Source organism: Elaeis guineensis, chromosome 5 (genome assembly GCF_000442705.2).
Source record: "Elaeis guineensis isolate ETL-2024a chromosome 5, EG11, whole genome shotgun sequence".
NCBI lineage: Eukaryota > Viridiplantae > Streptophyta > Magnoliopsida > Arecales > Arecaceae > Elaeis > Elaeis guineensis.
The window spans coordinates 110,076,761-110,101,264 of record NC_025997.2 but is presented as its reverse complement, the minus strand read 5'-3'; the positions used below and the strand labels follow the sequence as shown (position 1 = coordinate 110,101,264).

The 24,504-nt window shown below is 36.3% G+C and overlaps 1 protein-coding gene across 1 annotated transcript in view; it reads left to right on the top strand.

The window, feature by feature from the left end:
- Positions 1-13,042, top strand: part of LOC140858026 (uncharacterized) — a 15,874-nt gene extending 2,832 nt beyond the window's left edge. The window contains exon 2 of the mRNA XM_073257452.1: positions 12,981-13,042. Within this exon, the coding sequence (XP_073113553.1) occupies positions 12,981-13,042 (62 nt within the window). The remainder of the gene's footprint in view (positions 1-12,980) is intronic.
- Positions 13,043-24,504: the final 11,462 nt, after the last annotated feature.

Genomic DNA, 24,504 nt, shown 5'->3' with positions numbered 1-24,504 from the left:
TTAGGATAATTTTTCGAATTAGAGGTAGAGGCTACAAATTCGAATAAAATAGTGGAAGAAACTTTTTGATTAAAGTCCAAATCTTTAGGTTTAATGAATTAATTACTAATTAGGTTATGATTTTTTTTTGTGCAGATATGGCCACTTCCCTATCGCTCCAATCATTGTTGGACAATGATAAGTTGGTGGGATCCAACTTCGGTAGCTAGTACCGAAAGTTGAAGATAGTCCTAAAGTATGAATGGATCCTATATGTGATAACGGATCCTGCACCTGAGAAGCCAGCTGCCAATGCAGTGGAACAATCAGAGACACTTACCAGAAGTGGCTCAGTGACTGGACCATGGTGCACTGCATCATGCTGGCTGCCATGAGCAACAAGTTCAGTTGCAGATTTGAGATGGCTCAGCCAAAGGACATGCTTCAAGTGTTGGAGGATGCCTTTGGCACACCCGATGACGTGGAGAGGTACAAGACTAGTTGTACCATCTTCAACACCAAAGTATGGGATGGTGCCTCTATCACTGATCATGTATTGTACATGATCGAGCTAATGGAGCGTTTGAGCAAGCTCGGCTTTTCCTTGCATGAGCAGCTTGGAAAAGATGCAATACTGAACTCGCTGTCCAAGTCTTATCTCTCATTTCTCACTCATTATAGAATGATAAAGTCTGAAGTAAACTATCATGGGTTACTGGGGTTGCTTCAGAATTTTGAGAAAGATCACCAACTCCACAAGGAGTCGGTGAACTTAGTGGGAGGTTTGTCTTCTGGTTCTCGACCCTTTGAGAAAGGAAAGAAGAATAAGAAGAAGAAAGTGAAGAAGATACAAGTTCAGGCTGGGACATCAATGCAGGACCAGACTAGAAAGATCAAGCCCGATAAGAGTCAAACTGAATGCTTCTTTTGCAAGAAGCGGAGGCACTGGAAGAGGAACTGTCCTCAGTACATTGCCTCCCTGGACCCGAACAGGCAGAGAAAGAAGCAAGCTGTTGCTGGACAAGGTATTTATATGATAACTCCTTGCAATTTTTCTATTTGTGATATAGCTGACTGGGTATTGGATATCGGTAGTCCTTACTATATTTGCAATTCATTGCAGGAGTTGTAGATCAGTAGGAGATTCGAGCAAGGCAAGAGATTCCTGATTGTTGGAGATGGAAGACCAGTTCCAGTTCTAGCATTAGAAATCTTGAAACTTATATTTGAGTCCGATACCATTGTTCTTAATGATTATCATTTCTGTCCCAGTTTCTTTTTAAATGTTATTTCTGTAGGCCTTCTGGCCAAAAATGATTATGAAATTTCAATAAAGAAACAAGTTTGTAATATTATTATGAATGGTGTTATTATTTTTGGTGGATATTTGAACAATGGTGTGTATATGTTATCACATCCTGTTAACGTAGTCTATTCTATAGGCAAGCATCCTGGATTAGATAATGTATCAGATATCTACTTATGGCACTGTAGGCTAGGTCATATAAACAAGAACTGGATAAATAGGTTGACTCAAGAGGGAATCCTCGAAGTCAGTGATTGTGAATTATTTCCAACCTATGAGTCCTGTTTTCTTGGTAAAATGACCAGGTCACCTTTTACTGAAAAAGGTGAGAGAGCTGCTGAGCTCTTGGGCCTAGTACATATTGATGTATGCGGGCCCATAAGCACAAGTGCTAGAGGTAGATATTTCTACTTCATCACTTTCACGGATGATCTATCTAGATATAGATATGTCTATCTGATGAAACATAAGTCGGATTCATTTGAAATATTCAAAAGATTCTGAAGTGAAGTAGAAAAATAAATTGGAAAGAGTATTAAAACTCTTCAGTCTGACCGAGGAGAGAAATATCTTTCTGATGAGTGTCTCATATATTTAGGAGAGAATGGGATTCTCTCCTAATGGACTCCTCCAGGAACACCACAGCATAATGGTGTATCTGAAAGAAGAAATCTGACTCTATTAGACATGGTCCGATCCATGATGGATTTTGCCAGCTTGTTGATATCCTTCTAGGGATATGCACTCGAATCAACCTGTTATCTGTTAAATAGGGTTCCAAGTAAGTCTATAATTAAAACTCCATATGAAATATGGACAGGGCGTAAGCCAGTACTTTCACACCTTAGGGTCTGAGGGTGCCCGGCCTATGTCAAATGGTTAGTTACAGATAAACTTGGACCTAGATCTGACAAATGCACATTCATAGGATACCCCAAAGAAATCAAAAGATATTTTTTCTACCATGCTAATGAACAAAAGATGTTCGTTAGCCTTAAGGCAACCTTTTTAGAAAAGAAGTTCCTTGGTGAAGGAACCGTTGCCTCTAAGGTTAAACTTGATGAAGTTCAACAGGTAGAAGGATCGACACCAATAGCTGAACCTGAGTCGAATTTATTTAGATCAGATCCGGAGCCCAATATACCTGCACCATTAACGCAATTCGGTAGAGTATCACATCAGCCGGACAAATACTACGGTTTCTTAGTCTAGGACGGTGATCCCATTGAACTCGATGAGAATGATGAGGATCCGATCACCTATATGGATGCAATGTAGAGATCTGATTTCAAAAAATGATTTCAAGCTATGAAATCTAAAATGGAGTCCATGAAGGTCAACGATGTATGGACATTGATTGACCCACCTGAAGGGGTTAAACCCATTGGGTGTAAATGGGTCTTCAAAAGGAAGAGGGGCGTAGACGGAAAGGTGGAGACTTATAAAGTCCGTCTAATTGTTAAGGGATATCGTCAATATTATGGTATTGACTATAACGAGACATTCTCTCTTATGGCAATGCTCAAATTCATTCAGATAATGCTTGCAATAGCTGCCCATTTGGATTATGAGATCTAGCAGATGGATGTAAAGACAGCTTTCCTGAATGGAGAGCTCATCGAAGAGGTGTATATGATACAATCTGAGGGGTTTACATCCACAGATGAGTCCAAGGTGTGCAACCTTCAGAGATCCATTTATGGATTGAAGTAAGTTTCTCGGAGTTGGAACATGCATTTTGATAAGGTGACCAAAACGTATGGCTTCGTTAAGAACGGAGAAAAGTCCTGCATCTATAAATGGGCAAATGGTCCAGTTATGGTATTTCTTATCTTGTACGTGGATGACATTCTCTTAATTGAGAATGACATCCCCGCACTACAGGGAATAAAAGTTTGGTTGTCATCACAGTTCTCCATAAAGAACTTGGGTGAAGCATCCTACATTCTAGGGATGAAAATCTATAGGGATAGATCTAAAAGAATGCTTGAATTATCCCAGTCCACGTACATAGACACTGTGCTGAAGAGGTTCAGCATGAAAAATTCCAAGAAGGGCTATCTACCGATAGACCATGGAATTTCTCTCTCTAAAAAGGATTGTCCGATAACTCCTGAAGAGAGAGAGCGTATGAGTAGAGTCCTATATGCTTCGATCGTGGGATCTATCATGTACGCCATGACATGTACAAGGCTAAATGTGGCATACTCACTAGGAGTAGTGAGTAGATACCAATCTGATCCTGGAGAAAACTACTGAAAAGTGGTTAAAGCCATCTTTAAGTATTTAAGAAATATTAAGGATCAATGGTTGATTTATGGCGAGTCAGATCTGAAACTTGTGGGGTTCACAGACTCCAGCTTTCAATCTGACCATGATGACAGCAGAAGCATGTCGGGTTATATCTTTACTCTGAATGATGGAGCCATCTGCTGGAAGAGTTTCAAGCAGCATACTGTGGTAGACTCTGTTTGTAAGGTGTAGTACATTGCAGCATCGGATGTCATGAAAAAAGCTGTGTGGCTGAGAAAATTTATCATCGAGCTCGGAGTAGCACTCTCCCTCGATGGTCCGGTCCTGCTCTACTGCGACAGCACTGGTGCCATTGCTCAGACGAAGGAATTCAAAGTACACCAGTGGACGAAGCACATTTTGCGCCACTTCCACCTGGTCCGAAAGATCATGGATTGAGGTGATGTCGACCTTCAGAAGATCGATGGAAAGGAGAACCTGGCTGACCCCTTTACTAAAGCCCTAGCAATAAAGGAGTTCGACAACCACAAGTAGAAGATGGGTATTAGATCCTGTGCCGAGTGGTTTTGGGACAGGTGAGAGTTGTTGGAAAATATGTCCCAAAAGTCAATCGTCAACCTGTTGATGGTTAAGCAACCTTGTATTGTAATTGATTTGTTAATAAATAAAATATATTTTTGGCATTTTCATCATAAGTTTTCATCTTCTAATGAACTCCGTTGTTGTGATGAAATCTTTAGGACTATTTAGGTTTGATAAAGAGAGAATTTATCGATTAGTCCTTAAAACTGTTTACGACCAAATGATAGGCTGTTAATAAGGACGACAGCTTCTATCGAGCATAGATCGCTGTAGGCCATATGGGTTGGTTGTCCTCTTAACCAAAGAGTGTGGAGACACTGATATGGCATACAGGTGAGATATAAGGATATATTATCATTGAACATGACCAACTTTAGAGTATTCTGCTGTCGAGAATGTCTCTGATGGGATATAGGTATAAGTGTTCCTTAGACCTGAGATCGCCTCAGTGACTTGCAAGCAACTCACTGTACTTTGGTACTGGACTAACTGAATTTTTAATTCAGTGACGGAAGGCTTCTGGGCATAGTCAAGTACTTGCGAAGTCGGAGTGTAATCAAGATGGGATTGACACTCCAAAAGTTGGAGAAAAATGAGTCGCTGTATTTCAATTTAGCAAAATCTTGGCCAGGATAATCCATCAGATGGATTTGATATTTTGAAATACAATGTGGACAACCTGATCAGAGTTGACAGTTGAACTCTGAGGTGTCTTATGAGTATTTTAGTCAAGAGGATGAATTATATAGAAACTATATCCGCATGGGTTCTAAGGATGTTGTTCTACACGTTCGACCTATCCGATCGTCGGATACCACTGCTAGATGGTCACTTTGATTGGTAAAAAAATTTATTTTTATGCTACCGACTTAGATTCGGACCTATGAGATCACACACATTAGAGTTCACAATCCGATCGGATGGTTGATCAACGATTAAAAATCATTCTAGGGTTAAACGATCAATACGATTGACATTTAACCTAGTGCAAGTGTTACAGGAGGATCGATTAGCAATTTGATTACTAATTGGCTTAATTTGATTAAGCCAATGTGCTAAGATTAAGTCTAATTGAATATGATTTAATTAGATTTGGTTTGGGCTTGATTGGATTAAGTCCAATTGGTTTATTGGATATGCCAAGTGCAAGAAAAAACTAGTCATAGTTCAATTAGGACTTGGATCAACCTAATTTCTAATTCAATTAAAAAATTAAATCAGATTTAAATCTAATTTAATTTGATTAAATTAAGTTCTTAATTGAGTTAAGATCTATTTTAATTGGGTTGATTTGATTGGGTTGATTTGATTTTGATTTGATTTGGTTTGAGAAACCAAATTTGAACAAGTCATAAATTGAACCCTAGTAAGACTAGGATTCTACCTTACGCCACCTTAGCCCCCCATGCCCACTCTCTCTTATTTTGTGTGACAAAACCTTCTCTCTCAGGCCTTCATGTATGCCCAAAGCTTTCCACTCTTTCTCTCTTACATGGAATGTGGTTGTGGACCAAGTCAAAGTAGGAATTGGTTTGGATTTCAAATTCTATGAGATAGAATTTTAGAAAACCAAAACTCTTTCCTTATGGCACTGATTTTATCCAAATTTTTTCTAAGATTTTTATGGATTTTATGGTACATATTGTGCAGCCTTTTCTGGTGGTCCATGGCAGGAAAGGAAGGAGGGGGCACCCAAAAGTTGGGCACCCCTTGTCTTGCCCTGTTTGGATTTTTCTTGACTAGGTATTTGACCTAGATAAGAATTCTTTATATCTCTTGATTTAAGATGAATTTCTTTTTAAAATTTTTATGGATTATAGAGAATTAAGAGGCCTTTGAGGCATGTGAAAATTAGGGAGAAAGAGTGTTGGGGCATGGAGATATAATAGACATAAGACTAAGTGTCTGGGTTAGAGCAAAGAGAAGAAGAAGAGGGTCTTCTTCTAGGGTTGCTGAGTTCACCTCTTTCCTTCCTCCATCTGTGAGTTTTCTAAGAGTGTCTTACATCTAAAACTCCTTCTCTTACTTTTCATCTTTGGAAGAGTCCAAATCAAGAAGAAAGAGGCATCTGATCGACCATCAAAGAAGGATCAGCATAGTACTAGCATACTGTGCTGATTTTCTGGACCAGGACTTCTGATCATGATTCGTGGGTTCGTGTGGATGACTCCTAGAGGTCGGACATATGTGCGACTTGTAACATCATCCTCAAGCTCAGATCAGCAAAGTTAGAATGTCTAACTTGCAAGGTAATAGATCTGATCTATTATATTTTACATACATTAGATGTAGTATAGAAATATATTGATATGATCAACATGTAGTTTTTGCTCTTTATATTTTAATTTTTGATTTAATGCCATATAATAATCATGTAATAAGCTCTTAGATTTAGAGATTCTCTGATTTTATAAGATAAATTTTGATTTATTTTAGTCTTCCGCTGTCTGATCTTGAAAAAGTTTCAAGATCTAATCTTGAAATCCTAGATCTGGTTCTTTCACATCGTACCCCATCAGATTGGCCTTCCCCTCATCAGATCGATCGTGCCCCACCTCTCTCTTCTTTCCTCACCACCATGCCTTGCCGGATCGGCCTTCCTGTCATCAGATCTGTCGTGCCCTGCCTCCCCCTTCTTCCCCAGCCACACCGCCAGACACGCGCCCTCGCCTTCCCCCTTCTTGTCCAATCGTGCCGTCGGAGCATCGCACCATCAGACCCGCACCCCTATTGGACTGTGCACTGTTATCACCTGCCTGGTGGGTATTAGCGATGGCGACGGCTATAAAGCCATCGCCACACATCATTTCCTCCTCTTTAAATTTTTAATATTTAAATATAGATTTATTAAATTTAAGTTAATTAATAAAATTTAAATAAATTAACAAAATTTTGTACGATAGTAGGGCTCATCCAAATCTTGTCGGTGACTGAGAATTTGTGCATGGGAAGCACATTCTCGATCACCGACAAGATCCAGATGAGCCTCGCTGCCATACAAAATCTCGCATCCAATGGTGCTCTCAGGAGACAGAACCATTCCAAGAAGCTCTCCGACGAGAGTAGCTCCACTGTCTTTGATCGTAGGAGTTCGAGATCGGGCCACTGCTAGACTGGCTCTAGCCCCCTCATCTACTCTGACGGTGGTCGGAGTAGCTTGACGAGTCCTTCGTGACCAATATGCTTCCAACGAGAAAATTTGCCCCTCACAAATGATATGGGCCGGTCCGATTGGATTCAAATCAGGCTCGGGCCTCATATTTTAAAAGCTTCTAGGCTCTAGGCCCAGCCCGAATCCCCAAAAAAAATTTTGAGCTGAGCTCAAGGAGGGGTGTGGCCCGACCCAGCCCGACCTATTTTCAGCTCAACTTACAATACTGCTTGGTACTTTAGAACCTTCAAAATGGGATTTGCTTGGATGCTATGGTGTGCTCGTGCGGCCTAGTCGTCTAGCATGTGCCAAGTCCGCATGCACGAGAGTGCATCCTGACCATCTCTATTTGCAATGATGCTATACACTTTGGAACTCACTAATTTAAAAATTTTAAAAATATTGTATTGCATATAACTATAGACTTGTCTTTTGATTAATGTACATATTCTATGACATCCATATATTTATATATTTTTGTATGGATGAAAAAATTATGTTCATTGATTAATTGATTATCCAGTATGGATAGTTTGAGAAATATAATTAATTCTATAGGTTATTACAGTAATCAAATGGTATGGTGAGAGTTCGAAAGAAATTTTAAACAGTATTTTTTTTTAATTCTCCTCACACATCGTACGCTATGTAGAAGAGAACTAAGGGGAGATACTGTCGAAATTTTTTTTGACTCCTATTGTATATCATTTGATTGCTATACTTGATCTATAGGATTAATATAATTTCTGAATAGGATAGGACCTTCTATACCTATTAGTTGACAATAGGATGTAATTATTATATAAGCCATTTGAAATGATAAAATAATCATTTAGCTGTTGCCTTGCATTTGTATATGTAGAATTCTTATGTAGTGCATGATGGACCATAGTTGGATGGACCGTTGACTAGTCAATGGAAAGATTTCTACTGAATACAAGGAGGGTGTAGAGTACTTCAGTGATTATATTTTTGGAAATATGGCACTCTTACATCAAGGGCGGGCTCGTTGCCCTTGTAAAAATTATGGCAATAGAGAAATACTTGATAGAGATACAATGACTATCCATTTATATAGGAGTGAATTTATGTCCAACTACAAGTATTGGTACCTGTATGGAGAGATGTGAGAGATAGTTGCAAGGGTTAAAAATAAGCAAGACAAGGACATAGATAGAATGATAGACATGGTTATGAATACTGCTGGTCCTGAATTTAACTAGGATATGGAGAACGATCCAAAAACTGATAGCAGTGATTTCTATCGTATGCTGAGAGATACTGATGAACTACTATGGTTGGGATATAAAATACACACTATATTATCAGCTATATTAGAATTGTTGAACTTGAAGGCTGAGTTTAATATGATGGTTAATTATTATGATAGGATAGTAGCAATCATAAAGAAAATACTATCGAAGGATGAGAAGCTTGTTGGGAGTTTCTATGCTTCAAAGAAAATGATGAAAGAGTTAGGCATAGGATATAAAAAGATAGATGCATGCCATAATGATTACATACTTTTCTATAAGGAGGATCAACTGAAGAGGTCATATAACATATGTAGTGAAAGCCGATTTAAGCTGAGGTAAGAGGGTAGGAATCAAAAAGATATACCATACAAGATTCTTCGATATCTTTCTCTCACTCCTAGGCTTCAGCGGCTCTACTTGTTCAAGAGTACTGTCAAACAGATGAGGTGGCACAAAAAAAGAATTCGTAAGCATTTCGATATGATGACTCATCTGTTGGACAGTGAGGCATAGAAGAAATTTGATGCTTGCCATCCTTTATTTACTCAGAAATCATATATTGTCAAATTAGGTCTATCTATCGATGGATTTACACCGTTCAGTTATGCAGCGGCACCTTATTCCTATTGATCAGTCTTTATTAGTCATTTCTAAACCATGATATTCTGATGGAAGCATTGATGTATATCTAAGATCTCTTGTTAATGAGCTGAAATTCTTATGGTCCGATGGCATACATAGTTTTGATATATCGAAGAAACATAATTTCATAATGAAGGCTGCATTAATGTGGACCATTAGAGATTTTTCTACTTATAGGATACTGTCAGGTTGGAGCACTCATGGGAAGCTAGCATATTCCTATTGCATAGAGAATACAAAAGTATTTCAACTTGAGTATGGTCGTAAGCTCTATTGGTTTGATTGTCATCATCAATTTCTCTCCGAGCATCAACCTTTTCAAAAATAGTGGGATAGTTTCAGAAGGAATAAAATAGAGAAGGATGAGGCACCCCTGCGACTTAGTGGTATGGAAGTGTTTTAGAGAGTATTCCAATTGGATGAAATCTAGTTTGGCATACCATTTGACAAGCAAAAACCTTGGAGATTTTGTAGAACTCATAATTAGATGAAGCACAGCATCTTTTGAGAATTATCGTACTGATCTACCAATTTGATTCACATAATCTTGATGTCATGTACATTAAGAAAAATATATTCGATAATATTTTCTATACTGTTATGGATGTCAATGATAAGATGAAGGACAATCTCAAGGCTCGAGCAAATATGAAGAACATATGCAAGCATCCTCTATTAGAGTTGATTTAGGTGTCTTCAAAGAAATTTTTGAAGCCAAAAGCAACTTACACCTTAACAAGGGAGTAGTTGAAAGATATATATGAATAGTATAAAAATCTTAAATTTTTAGATAGTTATGCAAGTAATCTAACTCGGTGCGTCAATATCAAAGATTGCAGGTTCTATAGGCAAAGAGCCATGACTACAATGTCTTCGTGCAATGATTACTCCCATTGGCTTGGCATGATCTCCTTTTCAATCTATATGGAGTTTTTTGATCGAGCTTAGTTTTTTCTTTAGAAATATTTGTGCTATCAAACTATCGACCGACCATATCTCCAATCTTGAGGCTAGCAGTGTAGAGACTATATGCAAGTTGAAAAAGATATTCTCTCTTAGTTTCTTCGATTCCATGGAGCACCTCATAATTTATCTGACATATGAAGCTAGGATCGGAGGACCAATGCAGTATAGATGGATATATCCATTTAAAAGATACATGCACAGTCTCAAGAAGAAAATAAAAAATAAGATCAGAGTTGAAGGTTCTATTATGGAGGCTTACATAATTGAAAAAAAATTCTAATTTCAGTAGATACTACTTAAATCCCAGTGTGTAGATAAAGCTAACTCATGTGGATCGAAATGATGATGGTGGTGGTGAGGAATTAGAGGTGGAGATCTCAATATTTGCTTATCTCGCTCGTGAATTTGGGCATAAGGTTCATCGAATATTAACTAATACTGAAATTCGATAGACAGAGACATATATTTTGCTAAACTGCATGGAGGTCAACTCATATATTGAGTAAGTATCCATCAGAATATCAACTCTTTAATCACTTACATCCTATACTTATCTTATGCATGTATAGGTAATATGATGAGATGCTGAGACGAGGCAACCCAATGATAAGCGAGGAAGAAATTTTCACTCAGCGCTCACAAAATTTTATAAATTGGTTCCACCAATTGGTAAGCGATCATTGTCTGGCCATTTATTTTAATTTATTTTAATTTATTTTTTTATAATATGCAGATCATGTAAGGGGGTGAGTCCATACCTAAGAAGCTAAGACCATTAGGTTACAGGCCATCAAAATATGTGACATTTTATAATGGCTATAATATAAATGATTTTAAATTTTATGTCCAACAATATGGATAACATAATAGTACAATAAATAGCGATATGTGTATAAAGGGCAGCTGGTGAGAAGAGACGAAGAGTGACTACTATGAAATCTTCGAAGAAGTGATCAAGTTGACTTACCTTAGAGGTAATAGTGTTATTCTATTTAAGTGTCGATAGTTTGATACCAACAATTGTATGAAGGTTGATCCATGGTACGGACTTATTGAAATCAAACATGGATCAAAAGTATATGTCAACGATCCTTTTGTGCAAGCTCAACAAGTTGTTCAAGTGTATTATACTTCTTTTCTATTAAGGAAGAGAGGAAGAAAAAATTGATGGACTATATGTAAAATTAAGTCTCAAACTGTTCTTTATAAGCTCGAAGAAGAAGAAGAAGAGCCCCATTTACTAGAATACTTTTAGGAGAATGAAATATTTGTTCATCAACCTTTAATAGATGCATAGTTGGATGCTCCAGGAATTCTCCTACATGATGGATAATATGAGGGATAGATCATATTGAGTTTGTTTTAAAGGACAATTCTATCCAAGAAGGTGACGAAGAGGAAGAAGAGGAAGAAGTGGAAGAAGAGAAGGAAGAGAAAGAAGAGGAAGAAGAATCTAATGGGTACTAAATATCTGAAGAGGTCGATGAGTAGTGAACCCCAAAAAGAAAATAGTTGACCCCAAGGTCAAAAGAGTTAATTATAGCATGCTGGAGAAGAGTGGCATGCAGTAGGAGTCAACCCTAGGTCAGAGGGTGTCGACTCCTGAATAATTAGAGTCGACCCCAGGACAGATGCAGCAGTTTTTGTCTTTATAGTGTGCTTATTTTATTTACTTTTTTCATGCTTGCATTGTATCATTTCAATTATTACATTGCTTGCCATAATTGCATAATTAATTTATGAATCTATTTATTTTTATTTTCAGAGATTATAAGATGACTACTCTCAGAAGATGGAGCTATGCTAGCCAGAGAGAGCTCTAAAAGATATAGCTCTAGAGGAGATAGCTCTCATGCGGGCTACTTATATGGCTCTGTGGCACCCACACCATGGGGTAAATTCTTAACAGTTTAAAAATTCTCCACTAAGTTATTTTGTCCTTCATTATCTAATATAATATTCTTTATGATCTTTTGCTACTCTCAGGTTCGGACGATATGGGGTCACCATTGATCCCACAGTCATACAGAGTAGTGGCCAGCTCTTAGCCTCAAAATCATGGTAGAGGACTTGCTTGGCTCGTGGCACCTCCGACTCGATCGGAGGGTAGAGAGCTCATGCACATTCAGAGCTTCTTGCAAGTACTAGATCTTCGAGGAATATGTTTAAAAAATTTTATCTATTTTAGAATCAATATTTATTGTTCAAAATTAATTTTATAGGATATTTAGGGAGCTTGGGGTGTCTTGTGTGGTTATCGGGATCATCCGACGATTGATGTCAGGACTGGTGAATAAGTTCTCCAGTTGGTCGTCGGAGGCTCATGACGCTGCATAGGAGATATTCATGGTAAGTCAAAGGTGTTTAATTTTTAAATTCATGATATGTTAGAATGTTTATATTCTATTTATTAATATATGCCATTCTTTATTTGCAATCATACTACTGATTCGAGACTCCTAAAGATGAGGAGGCCGGCCATCGGACCTTCGAGGAGGTTGCCACACGTAGGCTCTGGAATGGATTGTACCACCTCAGGCAGGCCGTCATTGAGTTCTTCAGTTTCGAATCACCATCAAACTGAAAGTCTTTCATGGATCATTGGATGTGGGCGGATGTAAGGGAGGCCCTTTGTGACCAGTGGAGTAGTTAGAAGTACTCCGATAGATGGCAGAGGATCCGATAGAATCAGACTGTCCAGTAGGATCCGATCAAGCACACCAGCGGCTCTGTTGGCACACATGTTATAGCAAATAGATTGATAAAAATTCTAAACTTATATTAATCTCCTATTTAGTTGATCATATGTTAGTTTTTATTAACTTGATTTCTTTATTTATTGTAGATACGGTAGTTGGATCATGTATCATGGCAGCTGCAGTTGTGAGAGGCCACATACTAATCTAGGAGGATCAATGATGACTTAGATTCTAGATCCAGATAGATCGTGGTAAAATAAAATATTATTTATTTAGTTTTTATGCATACTAATATGTGCAATAGCACTAATGAATTTCTAAACTATGTGCATAGATTACGCGGAGTACGTCATAGCACGACACACTGAGGACTATTCTCTCAGCTCCTCCTTGACCTTGAGAAATGGCTTAGGGCTATCGAAGGGGTTAGTAAGAGCTGGATCATAGGATTCGGGCATAGCATCACCCTCCAGCAGCTCGTTGGTCTTCGACGTCCTCCTCTCAGGCCTCGACGATCCAGACATGGGGTGATGCACATATTGTGGAGGCCGTGCAAAGATTTTTTTACCAGCGACCTTAGAGCTTCCGAGATGCCGTCCATGACACGATTGTTGAGATTCTTCAAAATCCACATTTGTGCTATCTCTTAAGCTCGTTGTCACAGCCATCATAGTAGGTAAGTCAAGCAATATTAATAAATTTTTTTATTTATTTTAAATTTTTATATTTAGAAGCTTCACATAGTTAGGCTTGAGTCGGAGTAAGAAGATCTAGAGGTCAAAAGTCAATCTACCTATCCAATAGATGGGATGGAGTTGTAGATATATCCGTATTATCGAATAAAATATATAGAAATAATCTGCTCGAAAATCGAAGGAGTATATCGAAATATATCCCTCTATATTGGTTTAGGCTTGAGGTAGGAGGGAAGGGTATCAAGAGGTCAAAATTCAATCTAGCTATTCGATTGATGGACCGGAGGTATCTATAGTATTGTATCATCGAATGAAATGTGTAGAAATAATCTATTCGAGAGTTGGAAGAGTATATCGAAATATATCCATCCATGCCAGTTTAGGCTTCAAATGGGAGGGAGAGAGTATCCAAAGGGTCAAAATTTAATTTAACCATCTGATGGAGTACTGGTTGAGGGTGTCTACAACTCTGTATTATCGAATAAAATGTGTAGGAATAATTCGTTTGAGAATCGAAGTAGTATATCAAAATATATCCCTCCGTAAAATTTTAAACTTAAGGTGCATCAATTATAATAGTTTTACAGTTTCAATTAATTTAGTTCTAAAATTATTAATAATATTTTATTTTTTTCGTTATAGGATGCTGGGACATCTAGCTGTCATCTATTTGCTACTGTAGAGGACATATAGGAGCAAGAGGAGGAGGACAATCTCCATTGATTTTTTTAAATTTTAATATAATGTATTTGAAATGTTAGTAGTGTTATTTATATAATTTAATTTTGATGTAATATATAATTTTTATTTTTTTATTTATGATGGTGATAGTTAATTGTTAATTGGTATAATGTTCATAAATAAATATTGCTTGTTAATTTAATTATAATAGATTTTAGTAAAAATTATTACTTGTTAATTAAATTATAATAGATTTTAATAAATATAATTATTAAAAATATTTTTTTTTAAAAATATAACTATTAGCAATGGCTGTAGTGATGGAAATAGAATCGCTAAAGATAATAGCAACGGCTGATTAGAGATGGAATGTTATCGCTAATATTATTTTTTAATTTTTTAATTTTAAATCTAAAAAAATTATTATAAGTGATGGAAAGCCGTTGCTAATTGCCATCGTTAATACCATTATTAGCGATGGTATTAGTGATGGCTCTGCTACCGTCGCTAATATGCAGCTTTAGTGTCCGACCATTTTTTAGCGACGATGCTGCATCGCCAATAGTATTAGTGATGGCATTTTCATTATTAGTGGTGATGATTGGCTGTCGCTAATAATGAATTTTTTTGTAGTGGCATACAAAGAATTGCTCTCGATATTACATAATATTGGAACTTCCAAGGGTCAAAAAGAGGCTAATGTGGGTGCTATTGGATCAAGTTAGGCTGGCTATTAGATCTAGCTGAGGTTAAAGATTTGATTTAGAGCTGATCAAAAAGTCAGCCATAGGATAGGTGCTACAAAACAAATTATGCCCAATATTTATATCTAAACTTGATCTATTCTGGATATTGTGCCTTCGTTATTTGTCCAGGCCAAATTCTAAAGGTAATTTACCCATGTTCTCATATTTTTTAAGATAAATAAATTATTTTCTCATAGATAATATTTATTTATTAAATAAAAAAATAATTTTTTAAATTTATTTTTAATATATTTTTATGATAAATTAAGTGGATACTTGGATTTGGATAGAAAGCCACGTGTTCCTGGTCCAAAAATTTAGGAGTCCAAATCTTGTGTGGTTCATATCACGGAACGGTGAGTCTAGCTGGAAGATGGGGGCTCCAGTCAGTCATAATTACGTTGAGATTGCGTTTGGTTCGGGATAAGTAATTCTTGTATTGGTAGACTTATGCTTGTGAGAGCTATGACTTTATTTAATCCATAAAAAAATAACAACGATGCAAAGAGGAAAGTAGCAGTCCTCATCCCTAGAGATTCAAAGAAACAGCAAGGTGTGTTATTTTCATTAGTCAAAAAAAAAAGAAAATTAAAAAAAATGAAAAAGGGCCGGTTCCTTTTTTTTTGGTAGCAGTAGGATGTGGATTCATTCATTCAAAAAAAAAAAAAAGATGCAACATATTGCAAGGATACCCACATAATAGGTCCTAAGGTACCACAAAGCTAGCTAGTACCAAATCCTATGTAACGTGATACATATCCTACCCTTCTCTTCAACCCAAACAAGTTTAACACACAACCTCTTGACACATATTAATTTGAAACCCAGACAACCATTTAGAGAACAGTAAAGACCATCCGACAACTAATTTATGCTGTCTTTAAATATTATACTTTCTGAAACCACACAGGACCGCTATCCTTGTCAAAATATACTTCACCTGAAACTCTCCAAGAACTAGATGGTGCATTGAGAATAGCAGCTTGGCTATCTTCTGCTGCAGATAATACCTTATCTGTCAGCCTGTAAAATAAAAGATAGTTCAGAATGAACAGGTTGATTTGTCATCCAACAGCACTCTCCCTGATATGCATATTTAGCAATATAATCGGCCACTTTATTGGCCTCCCTGTAAATATGAGAAACAATAACCATATTACATCGTTGCTTCCAGTATTGAATGTCCAGCAGTGACGGATTTCTTTGATCGGCTTCGACCTAGGCATTTTTAATAGCAGAGATGACACAAAGAATCGCCCTCGATATTACATAGTGTTGGAACTTCTAGAGGTTAAAAAGAGGTTAATGCGGGTGCTATTGGATCAAATCAGATCAGCTATTAGATCTACTTGAGGTTAAGGATTTGATTTAGAGCTGATCAAAATGTCGGCCATAGGAAAGATGTTACAAAAAAAATTACGCCCGATATTTATATCCAAACTTGATCTATTCTGGATACCGTGCCTCTGTTATTTGTCTAGGCTCGACCAAATCCTAAAGGTCTGTTCCTTTTATGCGTAAATTTTATAAAAAATTGATCAACTTTCTTATTAACTAATTTACCTATGTTCTCATATTTTTCAGGATGAATAAGTTACTTTCTTATAGGTAGCACTTATCCACCACATGAAAAAAATTTTATCCACTTAGAGGTGATTAAATTATTTTTTCGTCAACCAAAAAAATAACTTTTTTAATTCATTCCTAATATACTCTTAACCTAATAATAATATAATATAATATAATATCATAATAATATTATTATATTATATTATATTTATATAATATATTATATTATTATAGTATATTATAACAATATAATACTATAATAATGTAATAATGACATAATATATTATTATATATTATATTATATTAATGTAAGATATTAATATAATATAATATAATATAATATAATATAATATGTTAGAATATATAATAATAATAATATAATAATAATAGATAATAATATAATAATATAATATATTATTATATATTAATATATTATAATAAATTATATTATATTATGTGATATTATTATATATAATAATATTTATATAATACTATAATAATAATATAATATAATTTATATATAATAATATATACTAATATAATATAATATAATATATTATATATATTATATTATACTATTATATATAACAATATTTATATAATAAAAGATATTATGAAAAATATTGATAGATCTTAACAACTTATCCAGGAAACTAGTAAAGCAAAAGAATATGGATAATAGATTTTTAAGCCATTTTTCAGTATATAAAAAAATAAATAAATTATTTTTTATCTAAATATTCTCTGTTGGGGTAGATCCCCATTGCTTATCCGACTATCAAGTCTTTTCGACTCTAAGCTGACTATAGAAGCTACACTGACTAAGCTACTGCCACTCAACCCAACTCAGATAGACGAGTTCCGTCCGATACGGTCGATGTCGGCCATCATCGTGGACACCCAACCGACTAAGAGCAGTTCACCCTTGATCAGCACCAGGCCGACTAGAGTTAGCATGCTACCCATGGCCACTTGCACTCAGCGGTGCTCGACCTGTAATCAACTTCATAGTAGGCGCACAATCGACTATGCCAATTGACAACGGAGCCCCTCGACAGCTTCATTTTGCCGACTATGATAATGCGGGCCTCTACTGACTAAGCTAAGCACCAAACATGGCCACCATGCCATCTTGATAGGCCACATCAAGGTTATGTCACTCAGACGTCATATCCTAGTCGGCTAGTTGCGCACTGTGATGGGATGCTATAGATTCATTAAATACATCTACAGGATCATTTATTATACCCAACACATGGTAGCGTCCATCATCTTCTCTGTGTTGAGTAGAAGGCATGCTTGCCGTCAGCATTTAAAGATGCCCATACAACACTATGAGGCATCGTACGATAGGACTTGATCGACATGATCATCTGTCCTCTCACTATTTATTTTGCTTCCTCTATAAATAGAGATACATGGGGACCCCTCCAGATATGCACACTACTTCACAACCCAGAGACCCTATCGTTCTTCCCTCTTAAGCTAATTTACTGACTTGAGTGTCGGAGGATCTTCATTGCAGCCACCTCTGACGGGACTTGTTTTATAGGTTCTTCTTCTTTGATGCCAAGCGGAGCCCAGCACCATATTTTTTTTGATCAATCTCATCACGCTCAGTCTCGGCCTTGACTATATGCACCTTCTCCAATGACAGCATGTCATCTTCTGACTCTCCCGCCACCTACCAACAGGTGCAACTCTTAGTGGGCTCTAAGCCAACTACCAACTACCCATCGAAGAAAGGCCGCAATAGTTTGGCATGCCAAGAAGAGGGAGCATCGAGTAGAGAAAAATCTTCTCTCTCAAGAGCCTCCATGGCCAAGACAGGGGTGCAGAATATTTTTCTAGCTCTGTTCGACGCTCATCGTGGCATGATGCACCTCCAACGACCTGTGGAGAGCTGAGTGCTCCACGACCGTCGATGATGGTAGATCCTAGGTTTGCTGCCCTCATGCAGTAGGTGAGAAACCCGATGGAGACTGTCCAAGGTCTCCAACAACAACAGCAATAACAGCGGCTGGAAGAGGTCGCATCGTGTGATGCATCTTTCAGGTGCAGCCATCGATCGCAATCTCCAACCCGCCACTCTATGCGGCACTCCCATCGAGCAAGTTCTCCACCTGGCCAACGGCCACCACGTTTGGAGTCTCAATGTGCTTCACATGCTGATTTTGGCAACCATCAGTCTCCATGTTCCCCCTGATGAACTCAGTGCAAGGAGAAGAGGCCGCAGTCTCCATCAAGGTCTTCTTCTTTTTGGAGAAGGTTCTACCCTAGGCTACTTGTGGCATCTTGATGTATCACAACAATGACTGGACGAGTACGATTGAAAACTGAAAGAGATAGATTGCCGCCTGAAATGGCTCCAGACCAACCATCGAGTCTCGACCAACGTGTTCAGCGTCAGTATGAGTCCATCTTTCTCAAGATGGATCCTCGACGAACTAATTTCTAATCAATTTAAAATACCATAAATTGAGCCGTACAACAGCTCCACTAACCCACTCGATCATCTTGGGAGCTACAAAGCTCTCATGCTTCTATAAGGGGCTATTGAGAAAGTGTCCTAAAATCAATCGTATGATGATTGAGTTTCTTCTGTATATGAATTATTGATTAATAAATAAAAATTATTTTGGCATTATTCATCACAAAGTTGCATCTTCTTTATAAAACTTTTGTGTTGTAATGAAGTCTTTAGAACTATGTTAATAAACGATAAAGAGAAGATTTATCATATAGTTCTTAAACATATTCGCAACCAAATGATATGTCATTACAAGATGATGATGTTTATCGAGTAGAGGTCGTTATGTGCCATATGGGTTGGTTGTCCTTTTAACCAAAGAGTGTGGTGACACTGGTATGGCATACAGATGAGATGTAGGAGTACATCATCACTGAATAGGTGACTCACCTGCTGAGCATTGTGCTATCAAAAGCTGCTCACGAAGCATATGGGCATAAGTGTCTCTTAGACCTAAGATCATCATAGTGACTTGCCAGCAACTCATTATGCTTTGGTATCGGACTATCTGAATTTTTAATGCAGTGACGGAAAGTACTGGGTACAGTCAAGTACTTACGAAGTATGTGTATGGATCCAAATAAAATTGACCCCTCCGTATTATAGGAGCTGATGTATTGTTGTATTTCAATTTAGTAAAATCTTGACTAGGATAATCTATGAGATAGATCTGAAAGGTTGAAATACAATGTGGATAAAACACTCCGAGTTGACAATTAACCTAGATCATCCTAGAGCATTCAGGATCAAAAGGATGAATTATGCTGCAACCATATGCATAGGTTCTGAAATATTCTTTTACGATAATTTGACCTATCCAGACGTCGAAAACTATTGCTAGATGGTAGCTTCAATTAGTACAGGAATCGATTTCTGTGCTATCAACTTAGTGTTTGAACCTATGAAGTCACGCACATAAATCAGACAATGCAAGAAAGTATTGACCTATGTTTATATGTCCAATTTGAAAGTACTTGACTTGATTGAATATATAGACTAATTTGATTGAAAATTAAGTTATGGATCAAATGAGATTAAAGAGTAGACTATGTCTAGCTAGCATTAGACATGAGGTTCAGGTTAAATTTTGAAGATGAATAGTTCTTGATCTATGATCTAAGAATCCTATGAGAGATTGAATTTAAGTATTAATTAATTTTAGATTAGATCTAAATTAATTAAATTTAATTAGATTTAAAATTTTAAGTTAAACTTGGTCCTAAAGTCCTAAACAGTTTAGGATTGACAGCCTTTCGAAATTATTTCGAATCAGCTTCGAATCGGATTTGATTTGAATCATTTTTAGATGAGATCTTTGAAGTGCTATTTTTATTGAGACTCTCTCACTCCTTGGCCGACCAGCACCTGGTATGGTGCTAGTTGTGGGCCGTCCCACATGGGTGTGGGTGTGGGTGCAAAGTAGGTGCCAATCCTTTCTTATGTAGGAGTCCTTTAATAAGTTGTAGACTGATTCAAAGCGTGTTTGAATTAGAAGTTCTATACTTATTAGATCATGAAAGTCATTTATAAATAGAGAAGATCTCTACCTATGGGTGCATAAGAGAGAGCATAGAAATCAGATTGAGAGAAAGAGAGAAAGAGAGAGAGAGAGGCGTGAAGAGCTTGTGGGCGTCCACCCTTGACATGTCCTCCCTCCTTGCTGCCCCCTCTTCCTCTTGGCATGGGCCCTTCTTGGGCATCCCCTTGGCTGGTGAGAGGTATCACACCAGCACCTCTCTTCCTTCTTTTGATGGCCTTGCGAAGGTGCATCAATTCAGAGATTCATCCTGCTTTCTTGCGTTGCCTGACGTGCGCGCGAAGTAGAGGGCCTACAGTTTCAGGCGTACATGAAAGTTGAATCCAGATTTTGAAGATTTGATATCAATTCTACTATAATTTAGGTAAGAATTTGATCTTTATTTAGTTTAATATATAAAAGAATTTTTAGATACAAACCTGATTATCCATAAGAAATAGGTTTGTTTCCCTTCAATTGGTATCTGAGCTAGGCTTTGATACATGGATGTGTAACTAAATTTTTTTGGATTATTTACATAATATATATAATTAAAAATTAATATTAAATATTAAATTTAATTTAAATCTATTTAAATAAAATTTATAATTTAATTTTGATTGGATTATAAGAACCTAATCAATGGTTGATTAAGGTTTGTTATAAGTTTATTATAACGGATTTTTATTATTGCTGAATTTTGTTGGAATAACATCTAATTTAAAATTTATTTTAAATTTATTTTAATAAAATTTTAATATTATAATTTTGGTTATGAAGTTGGACCTATTTCAGATTTGAATTGAATCAATTTTCAGATTTAATTTTTAACAAATTCAGCACAATATCAAAACAGATTTAACCAGAAATTTAATCCTTATGTATTCATATTTGCATTTAATTAATTTTTTATATGATACTAAATCTAAAATTGATATTTTATAATCAATATAAGATATGTTTCAGATCTAATATGATGTATATGATGCATCAAATCTAATTAGATTAGATAAAGAACATGATTGATAAGATCAAAGATATGTTTATGACATAAACTATTTTGTCATAATTGCATATTGATGTGATTACATAGAAAATTAGATTTTAGATCTTAATAGCCCAGTACTCAGATTGATGAGATCACCAAACCATCCGATTGTAAGAGATCAAAGAGATTAATCTCTTTTTCTCTTTTGCCCATTCAATAAGTTTTCTTATAACGTGTAGGGGTATCATTGTGATCCGATCTCATGAAAAAAAAAATGAATAGATTTTTATGAATTATTTTGATCATAAATATGTTTAGATTAGATTTAAAATAATTTATGATTCATTACAATAAGATAAATTCTGATATAAAATTATTTTAGAATCTGAATAGTATATTACATTAGATGTAATCGATATTGATCTAAAAGTTGTCATGATGCATGAGATGTATGTATGAAGTTTAGATCATACCTATGCATGTTTAATTGTTAAACATATTATGAAAATTTATTTTCATGAGTTGAAGTATATGGTATGCTTCATCTCAAATCCTGATAGAATAGTTCCACAAACTGAAACATACATTTCAGACATTTAATTTTGAAGTAAGTTTAAACGATCTAGATTTGAGAATTGAAGATCATTGAGACACTACATAAATTGATGGACTATGGGTTAGCATGAATCAAGTCCTTCTAATGGGTTATACCTAAGGTTAAAAATAAATATGGATCAAGTAGAGAAATTGGTTAAATCTAATCAAGTATTGAATTAGATTAGGTTAGAATTTCTCTAGATCAACTTCAATAGTTGAAGTTTGATCAAGTCTATATTTTTGACCTTAATAAATAGACCATGATCATGGCTCCATGGTTGAGTCCGAATCTTCTGGTGGATCAAATCGAAACTAATTAACCAATTAATGTCTAAGATAAGTCTGGCAGATTCGATCAAGTGGTTTTTAATTGAGAGCTACTCATGTAGATGCGTCTATAGTGAGTTAAAGGCACATCCCTTCCATTGATCTCACTTACTTGGCCAACATGGTGGATTGTATTTTGATTAGGTCACTAGTCGATTCGAGCAGGTCCATGCCATCAAGATTAATTAGTAGGACTGATTTAGATATTTTTAGACCAATTTGTGTCTAATCTGCTATATAACTTGATGAAGTTAGTGAAAGGATTTATGGCTTGCAGATCAATCTCTTCTCTTATTCTCAAATCAGTATAAATTAAATCCTCTAAATTATTAGATCCATAAAATGATATAGTTATGGAGATAACTTATTCATAGCCTCCCATTAAGGTGCGTGATAATGAGTCCAATATTCCAAATAGGTATTGGAGGTGCCACACGGCTAGTGTCTATTACATAGAGGAATTATCATCCATTATATGATCATTCTATTATACGTTCAGATCAATGCTCAGATTGACCAAGCCACACTCAAGTCTGGACATCTGTTTATTAGATGCACTTGGTGTTATCATGTTAATGGTTGGAGCCACATGCCTGCTGAAGAGATGACTGGGACAAAACCTAATTACTAGAAGTTGTTTTGAGAAATAATTGGTTATGAACTTATCCATGAATGCACTAGGGTTGGTCGAGCCACACTTGGGCCTGAATATAGTCTGTGTGGACTTTAGTACCCACTAAAAAATTAATGTAATTCTTCGAGTTGGAGGTAGAGGCTACCAATTCATACAAAATAGTGAGAGAACTTTTAAACTAAAGTCCATATCTTTAGGATTAAAAGTAATTCATATACTAATAAGTTTTTATTTTTTCTTTCAATTATGGCCAATATACTATCCCTCTGTTCGCTGTTGGATAGCAACTAGCTCATCGGTCCCAACTTTAATAGCTGGTATCGAAAGTTGAAGATTATCTTGAAACACGAGAGGATTCTATACATCCTTATAGATAAAGCACCTGAAGAATCTGCTACCAATGCTCCTCGTGCTGTGAGAGATACTTACGTGAAGTAGCTCAATGACCGCATGACTGTACATTGTGTGATGAGGATAGCGATGAACGATGAACTTAGCTATAAGTTTGAGGATGTGCAGCCAAAGGAGATCATTCAAATATTGAATGAGTTCTTCAGCACTCCTGAGGATGCAGAGAGACACAAAATATCCTGCACAGTATTTAATGCCTGTATGCGAGAGGGGCCTTCCATCACCGATCATGTATTATACATGATTGAGCAGATTGAATACCTGAGCAAACCTAGCTTTCTATTGTATGAACAGTTAGGCAAGGATGCTATCCTCAACTTACTATCTAAATTTTATCTACTCTTTCTCAGTCATTATAGAATGACGAAACCTACAGTGAACTACCATAGTTTGCTAGGGTTGCTGTATACTTTTGACAAGGACCATCAACTCCAGAAGGAGCTGGTGCATATTGTGGGAGGTTCATTTACAGATTGTAGATCCTCTAGGAGAGAAAAGAAGAAGAAGGTACAGAAAACTCGTATCACTAATCCTAAGCAGAGCAAAATGTCGAAAGTCAATAAGAGCTAGGTGGAATGCTTCTTCTATAAGAAGTTGGGTTGTTGAAAAAAGAATTATACTGCTTACATAGCCACTTTTGACCTGAACAGGCCTAAAAATAAGAGAAAGAAGCAAATAGTTGCTTCATAAAGTACTTATTTGATAACTCCTTGTAATTTTTCTATTTATGATATTACTATCTGGATATTAGATATTGAAAGTCTGATTAATATTTATAATTCATTACAGAGATTACAGGTAAGTAGAAAGTTTCGAGAGGACGAGTGATTCCTGAATGTTGGAGATGAAAGTCTTGTTCCAGTCCTGATGTTCGAAACTTTGTAGCTTATTTTTGAGTTCAGTAGTGTCATGTTAGATGATTGTCACTATTATCCTTCTTTTTTGATGAATATCATCTCTACATGCCTTTTGGTCA